Genomic DNA, 9,311 nt, shown 5'->3' with positions numbered 1-9,311 from the left:
GTGACACCTCTTTTTTATATGACAAACTGAATAAAACACGCTTTTTTCTAGGAGTATTTTGTACAAAACAAAGAACGTTGCAAAACGCGTACACCATAGCTACCCGTGCAAGCGGGTTGGGGTGGGGGGGGGGGGTTGCACTACACGAGACGGGTACAATAATGGGCTTGACAAAAAAAATAATAAAAACGGGGGGGGGGCGCAGGACGGGGCCGATTATCAGGACGGGGGAAACGAACGGGGCTATAATAGTTCGAGAAAAACAAACAAAACTTTCGGAGTACAAACGAGACAGGGGAAAGAACCAACACGGAACCTTTACGAAACTAGAAAACATGGACTCCGACCGACAAAGAATAAGTTACGGGGGGAAAGGGACGGGCCAAGGTACGATTTCACAAATTAATCACCTTCATCCATCTTAATGTATGGGTTGGTTGCCACCAGAGATTTGTTGCGACATCACAAATTGCTTTTCACAAGCAGGTCAGTTCAGGACAGGTGTACAACTATGATTGGAGGAGCCGTCAATTTCCTTTTTATTTTCACAACTAATGCCATCTATAGTCTACGGATAAAAGTCAACAATTCGTAACCCAGCCGCCCACCCGCAAACAAAATAATATGGAACTCTCTCCTCACTGGATTTCCTCAACACCTCATTATCGTATACCTTTTTTCAAAAAACTTATTTTGTTATTTTAAACAATTGGGTTAATAAATGGTATAGATGCTTGTGTTTTGTTTGTTGTCATGTATCTTATAAAGCGCATTGAGAGATCTCCAAGAGCTGAATGCGCTCCTATAATTATAAAAACAGTAAAACGGTATAGATAATTACAGTATAACAAAACATACACCGAGTGCCATGATGTTTCTTACAACATTGTTCAGTGCATATGCCTACCGTTGATCATGACGACAATCCCTTTACAGGGGCTCCAAAAGTGTCAATGATTGTATATTAAGATTTGTACAACCCCCCCCCCCCCCCGCCACACCCCAAGCCTAGGCCACTCCCTAAATGCTGAAGAGTGAAAAAGCACTCTTTGAAGACGAACAACCATATGAGGGTCACAACTCTTTTTCGAGTGGTCTCCACTCTTTTAGATTGAATTTGCATCTGTTTGAGTGATTTTTTTACTCTGTCCTGGAGTGAAACCCCTCTAAGGGAGTGAAATAACCACCACTCTTTTTTGAAGAGCCATATGAGGGACAACTCTTTTTCAGTGGTACTTCACTCTTTTTAGATTGAATTTTGCATCTTTTGGAGTGACTTTTCACTCTGTAACCTGGAGTGAAACCCCTCTACAAAAGAGTGAAATAACCACCACTCTATTTAAAGAGCCAAAATGAGGGACAACTCAAAATGTAAAGAGTGGTGTTTTTCACTCTTTTACATTTTAGAGAGCACGATAAGGCCACACCTAGTCTTGGTGCAATACGTTTCTCGTTTCCTTTTCACACACACCGCGGCCAATTCACCGACAGCGCGCGCAACGACTCACCTGACTTATAAGTCCACTCACCGCCGGAGAAACGTCTTGCACCAAGACTAGGCCACACCATAACAAGGGATGAGGGGGGGGGGTATATCCCCAAAGCCTCTCTTTCAGTATTTTTAATTAACAATTCTCATCATTCGTAATTTCCTGAATAACCCATTCGGATGCCTAAAGAATCACAGTAGATCAGTATGTTGCCTGTTCCCAACGGGTTACTTCGAGCAAACACCCATCACAGAAAACAGAGCGATGTTTAACCTGACACATAACTGTTTGGAGAAACTCAACAAATTAGTATCGGCATGCAAAAAACAAACACGTTCACAAAACATCACTTTGCTGTAACAACACACAGTGAGTGGGGCAAGGCTGTTGACTCTCAAATTGGATCGGGTACTACTTTGTCCTGTGATCGACTTCCCCTAAACCCACCCGCGGGAACAATAAGCTTTGTGCCTCTCAAACAAAAACTGGTGATGAAACATCGTGTACCAATTTAAAAATAGGACAGTAAAGGTGTGAGGTTTTTTTTTTTGTAAGGTGGGCCTACAGAATTAGGAACGAACATTGAAACTTCGTCTTCCAGGCACATTTTGTTGTTGTTCTGCACATTAGAATTGCCATCCTCAACATTTTGTCCTGATGTTTTTTAAGGATTCCTTTTTTGGAGTCGATTTAGAAACAAATTTCCCCATTGAAAAGCACTACCGACAGTGGCAATTTCGTAACGCAGAAAAATTGGTTCCAGGGCTACCCATCCACGAAGCACCCGTGAAGAGGGGGAATGTACTGTCTGGAGAACAAGGAGCTGTAGGGGTGGTAAAACATACCAAAAGTCACAGTTAAATATCGATCACATCAGGTTCTATCCAATTGTCATTATATATACAGAGCAAACATCAGACAAGAATGACAAATCAATCTTATTGAACTGTGTGTTGTGTTTGCGGGACGGGTGTATAACTTTTAACGAGGCCCAACTTATTTATTATTAACGAGCATTTCGCTTTGTCACTAAGTAGGAGTATATTAAAGTACAAGTCTCCCATTTTGAAAAACGACACAGTGACAGAAAAACCCTTCCAGAATGATGTACTATCACATTATCTTCGGTTTCTTGATTTTCATTTGATACTTGTTAACTTTGCTTTTAAATTTATGTGGCCTCGTAAAGGCATTTTTACACATTGTAGGCCTAGTTGTTGTTATGAAGTCTGACGTGATGTATGCCTACTGTTTAACAATTTGAAGTCAATAAACGTTACTGTGTAAGAACAATTAATTACAACATGTGATAATTACAACATGTGATTCGAGTATTGTGGAATCGGGATAATGCATGGTCACTTTGTTACAATTTTGTCTACCCCCATGGTCTAACCATGGAGGAAGGAACAAGGGAGGTAATGTCTCACCTCCTTTAACTTGGGCGGGGTCATTGCCTTGACGACCAGTAGTTGTGTGGCCTAAGCTTCCGAACTGCGAGTGCGCATGTACCCGTGTGCGTGAGACGGGTATGGTGTGTTGGCCGACGACCGATCTCGTACACATGCACGCACGCCTCATTGTGTCGGCCAGAGATCGAGAATAATAACATTAAAAACAACTGCTAACTTTGAAGTTGTTTCATTTTTGACAGACGTTTCGTTTGAGATAAATCAAACCACTGTGACAGCTGAACTTGGCAGAAACAATAAGTTATATTATGACCCGCGTGGAAGACAAAAGGCTGTTTCTTTAGGTAGAAGGTCTGGCTTGTGCAGCATGACAACAATCACGTAAAGCAGACGGGGATTTTGTTTGCGTCTCTAATACTTTGAAATGACGGTCCAAATCGACATGTGGTAAAACTTTGAACAAAATTCCAGACGACACGAAGAAAGGATCCGCTGCAATTCTGTGTAAGTATTTCGTTTATAAGTTTAGATCAATTTATTTGGAGAAAGTGTTATTTTTTTGAATAGAGAACTGAGGCTTGTGCTCACCCATCCATGGGCTGACAAAATTAACCAAGTCGGCTCTTCTCACACCAAACATCTCTTCTATGATTTTTGTTCATGATTTACCTACTTAAAGAATAGAGAATCACGTTTAAATTTGAACGTGTCATTCTTAATTGAAACATCAGATACATAAGGATAAGTTTGTCCTAGCTGTTATTATTCTCACATGTTTTTATTGCAACTAACATTTCTATGCAGTGTTAACTAGAACATTTTCAGGGGGCTGGGTAAAGATAGTTTTGAGGGGTATCGAATATATTTTCCTACTCACTTGAGATTCGAGGGTTCTGAGTGGGATAGGGGTGGACTCCACCCCATGTCCGCACCATGTTTTGATTGGTTATGTCATTTTTCGATGAGAAACTGTGAATTATAATTATACAGGATGTATTTTTGTTCAAGTGCGCCTCTCTGCACAGATGTATAACTATAGCTCACAGTGCGGCATTAGGCAATTTTAACGATTATAATTGGTGTTCAAAGGTTTGGCGGACCTCCATAGTTTGTATTTCCATTGATAATAATTGTCAAACATGGGTTCATTCTTTCTTCATCTTTATATTTAGTTTCAGTTGAATGCCTTTGTTTGTTTTGTTTTATTCTTTTTTTTCTTTTTTTTTCTTTTGAAATTGGTTCACTCTCTGGTCTACTGTTGCCGTTTATGCGTCTGAGTCTGGTCTGGATTAATTCCTTCCATACCGTTTTATTTTGTTTTCTATCCGGGGCCGCAACCCCAATTTACACAAAAGTTTGTCTATATCAATACCTCTGCTTTGAGATCTGGTTCCTAAACGTGTTTACCCAATGCACCGTCAACGTATATACGACGCCATTCGCGCAAAACCTTTTTGTTATGTTTGGTAAAAAAACTAAACGTCTGTCCGATCACGAGTAGAGATGCTTCTGGCCCACCACTGTACATGTACAGGTACATACAGAATTACACTGCATGACTGTGTAACTGTTGCTGGGTGACCATGAAGTAGCTATCCACGACCCCTCCTAACACACAAAGCTATCTGGTAATTTGTCGAACTGTCGTTTGGCCTCTTGTCAACAAAGTTCGTAATCTCAGTTGTCAACCAAATTTATGTGGTGTCTATGTGTAAATATGACCCTTTTTTAGTGGGTCACATTTTATACCGACATACCATAGGTGAGAACGTAACTACATAATTTACCCTCTTTTATTGAATGTTGTTGGTAAATAAGAGATTAAAAAATGGGTGCTAATGGCGTTACTTTGGGAACGAAACTTGGAGCTGAGTTTGTTACTGAGTGTTATGTGTTTACAGATTAGAAGTAGGCCCTATGCCCGATTTTATTAATTCCCCCCCCCCCCCCATTAACAAAAGAAGTGAGTTATCATCACGAATTTCTGTTGGTGAATTAGGCCAAACATCTCATTAGTATTGTTTTATATACATATATATACATTCTGGTTAAAACATATAGAGGCCCAATCATGAAAATGTCGCCCTAGTTTTTAATCAGCTTTACTCCTTTCTTTTTCGAACATCCCATGGAGGAGGGATGAGTCTTAGAAGGCCCCGTGTGTCACAAAGGGGAAACATCATTGAAGACGATTATTTTAATCCACTTTCAGAACTTTTTAAGAATCAACGGCTCTTAGGCTTCCGAGTTTATGCACCTCCACACAACTGTAAGGAGGATTTGCTCTTAAATTGCATCAACAAACCTAATCTGGAATTGTGCAGGAGCATGTGAGAAATGGATAAAGATCAGATCAACACTTTGTAAAGGATAGACATATAATAGTTTTACAGTTAGATGGAAATAGGTGCGAGTCATCACAAGTTTTAAAGTAGGTGCATGATGAAATTATTTTAAACCTTAAAAAAAATTACAAATAAATTATAGATGAACAAGGTTATTTTGTCGGGTGTCCGAAAGGCAATTGTTTTTTTGCGTTACGACATGTCACGATATTGCCACGGCCGAAGTGTTTTCAATTGTGATTTTTGTTCTTCTTAATCGATTTAAAAAAGCGGGAATCCTTAACCAAAAAAATCAGGGCATTTTTTAAAACTTCCTTGGGTTGGGGGGCACAAAGAAGAATGTCGTGAACAATCAAATGACTCCTGACAAAAAATATCAATATTTGTGTTGCTAAAAGAATATCCCTCCAGACATGCTTTCACATCGTGCAGAATTTAGCCGTCATATTATGATGAAAAGCACATCAACCGATATAAAAATGTCAAGCTGTGTCTTCTAGTTGAAACACAACTTTACACAAGACTTAATAACACATGTGCCGGCAGGCAACACTTCTCACCTGCTCCCGTCCGCCGTGCAATTTCCGCTCAATGAATTCAACATCATTCTTTAACAAGCAATTTGAAACAGTTTCTTTTCAAAATGATAAATTGATTGATGACACAAATTAATGTTACACAGTCCATTCCGTGGTATTGATTGATAGCATAATGTGAGTACGATATTAATGGCGTTTTTCTTTTCTTCTCTTGTTCTAAACAGATGCTCTCTACAAACTGTAGGAGATGACGTCACGCCTGTTTGGGACTTGCAGATAAAAATGCACAAAGACGTCCCACCGCTCGAGGGATAAACTTTCTCCACCTTGGATGATAATTCATTGACGAGGGCGCTCCTTTAAGTATTAGGTTTAAGAGAGTCTTTCAAGATGGCCATTCACCCGGTACCCTCTCACCAGGCTCGTCCTTGTCACAAGTCTCGGGCTTCACCGTTCAAATCAAAGGATCAACAAATGGACATTAAAGTAGCCAGTCACAAACTCGCCCTGCAACACTCGGTGCGCTCACAGAAGCTGGACGAACGCCAGCTCAACAAGTTCTTCAAGAGTTTGGAAGATTTGAAAATCAAGAGGATCTTACAGATTGATAAAGAGGTGTCTGAGCAGGAGGACGTCTTGGAGAAACTGAATTATGATAAACAGGCGGCCAAAGAGCAGAAGCTCGCTCGACGAGGTAGCAGTTCAAAGAGTGCCAATACTGAGAGTGAATTTTCATTCGTCTTGCCGGACCATTTCAAGAGAGGCCCACGCCCGTCTTTGAGGCGAGGGTCGAGTAACTTTGACCTGTATGCTTTCATGATGCGACGGGAAAGTGATGTCACACCACGAACTAAAAGGAGTAACGCGAAAACAAAATTAGCGAAACAATCGAAGGGATCACCGAACTGCCGGAACAATTCAAGTTTGAAATCCTCATCTTGGGAAGATGGTCCCGTAGGTTCGAAGGAAGCGTGGACTGAGCCAGGACATCGGGTTGTCTCCCCAGGAAAGTCCGAACAGTTCGTCGCTTCGCCTTCATCCCACTTTAGTGCTGCCGAGAGCGTCAGTCTTGGTAGTTTACCGCCCTCGTCGCCCGAATGCGACAGCGGCTTCCCGCCTAAACGCTTTCCCACTGGCTCTGGTTGGTTGGATAAAGTTGGGCCCGATGACGTCGACAAAGGATTCAGGCGTATTCCGCGTACAAGACAACCGAAGGCAACACGCGGTCGTCAACAAGAGGTTGGAAATATCCACCAAACTAGAAACCCACGAGTAAGAGAAACGGACCAAGCAGTCGGACAAAATCGGACTCGAGGTGAAACAAGTGGTTTGATTTATGACAAACTATCCCAACGCATACACGAACCAGATACTGATAAAAAGGGTGTTAATTTGGCAGACGGTAACTTCTTTGCAAACGTGGGGCTCAACAGCAATCGACGAAGGCGTGGTGGTCCCCCGGCTAGAAAACTTAAAAAAGCAGTTTCGTTTCTGTTTCCTGCTGGTGACGAAAGCGACCATGGAATTGTTGCGGATGAAAGTCTAGGTGCCGGAATCATGCATAAGAACAGCCTGCTGAAAGACGGATCAGGACCATCGGCGGAACCGGTAGAGCAGCAATGCAAGGAACCAGACTGTATCTTCCACAATAAAGCATACAGACGGGGGAGTCGTGTCGACGACGAATACACCATTGATGATTACTACCGGACGGTAAGAGGTAAACCTACCGTATCTCCACTGTTCATGCCGGCGGACAGCCCCCGCTTGTGGAGCCGTAGTCGACGGCAAGCTGTCCGCCCGCCGTCGCCAAGCCCCTCGGACTTCCTCCGTGAATTCGATAACGTGGAAGCACCCAAATCCGCCTTGACAGAGTCCGATAGTTTCCTGTCGGTTAGGCGACCGCTGAAGGGCTCAAATCGAGAGAGAATGTTAAAAGACAAAGAGGAAAACGTCCGGACAACATTCAAAGTTATGAGACAGAAAATGGCCGGACAAAGACCACTGGAATTTAACCAAAATTACGGAACGCCAACTCCTAATTGGAAAATACTCAATCCACTGAAACTTCGCCATAAAATCAACCAGAGTAACCCACTACACGCTAGATGGGGCTTATGAAGCTTCTAGGTAAAACAACAACATATAGCATAATAAACATCGAAAGAAAAACTGGATATTAAGAAAGAAGACCTAAACAGTAAATTACAGTAATTTGGTTCAATATGGAAACCCTCATTGTAACCATTTTTGCGCAGGGAAAAACTGTAGGTCCTAAATTTACAGTGGCGTATCAGTTTCCTAAAAAGTTATTGCGAAATCTGTTTTAAAAGTTCAGCTGTGAAAAAAGTCTACAGACGAAACCTCACAGATTGTTGAACAAATTTGTATGATTTGGGCTGATTGCAAAATCATTGTTGGTGGATTACTATTTTGTCATACGTAATGCATTGGTCGAAGCTGTAATGTTCGGTTCTACTTTATGGCTCCGATTGACAGTTGGATCCACATGAGTACAATAAACGAGACTGCTGTTTTAAATACCTAATAAACATAGATTCTGGTTATTTTATATTTCTCTAACCTTTTTTTCAACAATATAATACACAGTTTTGAACAATAGGGTATAATACGGCTGATTAATGGACATAGTTGGAGCTGTTTAAAACCGGTTGGCTGAAGCGCGTTCGGCGATGCCATACTCGTGTTGGCGCGCGCATTGTAAAATATGCTAAGCGTAAAGGTCAGCTGCAGAGCTTCACAAACGTCTATTTTACAAATTTTTGGGTTTCCAAACATGTCAAGACGAACAATTTTGTATATTGAATTCATTATAAATGTATTCCAATATCAAACTTATAACCTATAGTCAACCCATTCGAGTGAATATTCTTTAAAATAATTATTTCGAATCCTGACAAAAAGTACAATATAAACATCAACCCAGTTCTATTTCACTGTACAATAATAAGATTTGTTTATTCATTTGGCATTTACAAATTTTCATATTATTACACAAAACTAATTTGTGCCAATAGTTTTTTCAACAATAATATACACAATACAAACTTCTTGAACTGTCCGTGCACCACTAGTCCTTGACTGTTTGGACTAAATTCAGTGCATTAACAAAAAACAACAAAAGAAATATGTTCACCGTATTACAATAAACTATAAGTTATTAAACCTTCACCTAAATTCAATCCATACAAATCCGTAGACAAACTTCAGACCATTCTTGTGTGAATTGCGGTGGAAAAGTGTTTTAAAACTATTATGTATGTGATATAACCGGTTAATATTCAGATATATTTTTCGTTTCTGACAAATTTCAGCCCGTCATTTTGTAACAGCATAATATTGCTCCACAAAACATACTTTTCTTTCTTCCCAATTTGTGTTGGTGCATTTGTCTTCACCGCCAGACACCTCTAAGAAAAACTGTAACTTCAAACTTTGTTCTTCTTAAATAAAGTACAAAATTACTAAACCATTGCTAGAGAAGAATTAATGCACTGGAATTAT

The 9,311-nt window shown here is 40.6% G+C and overlaps 1 protein-coding gene across 1 annotated transcript; it reads left to right on the top strand.

Moving 5' to 3' along the window:
- Positions 1–3,067: 3,067 nt before the first annotated feature.
- On the top strand, positions 3,068–8,348 carry LOC139933984 (uncharacterized). Its single transcript, XM_071928235.1, has 2 exons — positions 3,068–3,406; positions 6,011–8,348. Exon 2 carries the CDS (start codon positions 6,177–6,179, stop codon positions 7,905–7,907), a length of 1,731 nt encoding a protein of 576 aa, XP_071784336.1. The 5' UTR covers positions 3,068–3,406; positions 6,011–6,176; the 3' UTR covers positions 7,908–8,348.
- Positions 8,349–9,311: the final 963 nt, after the last annotated feature.

The sequence above is a fragment of the Asterias amurensis genome, chromosome 2 (genome assembly GCF_032118995.1).
Source record: "Asterias amurensis chromosome 2, ASM3211899v1".
NCBI lineage: Eukaryota > Metazoa > Echinodermata > Asteroidea > Forcipulatida > Asteriidae > Asterias > Asterias amurensis.
Note: the sequence above shows the minus strand (reverse complement) of the source record. Positions and strands in the feature narration are given on the sequence as shown.

Bases quoted from the DNA above. Each gene is read 5' to 3' on its own strand.
- LOC139933984 (XM_071928235.1), top strand. From the start codon at position 6,177: ATGGCCATTCACCCGGTACCCTCTCACCAGGCTCGTCCTTGTCACAAG.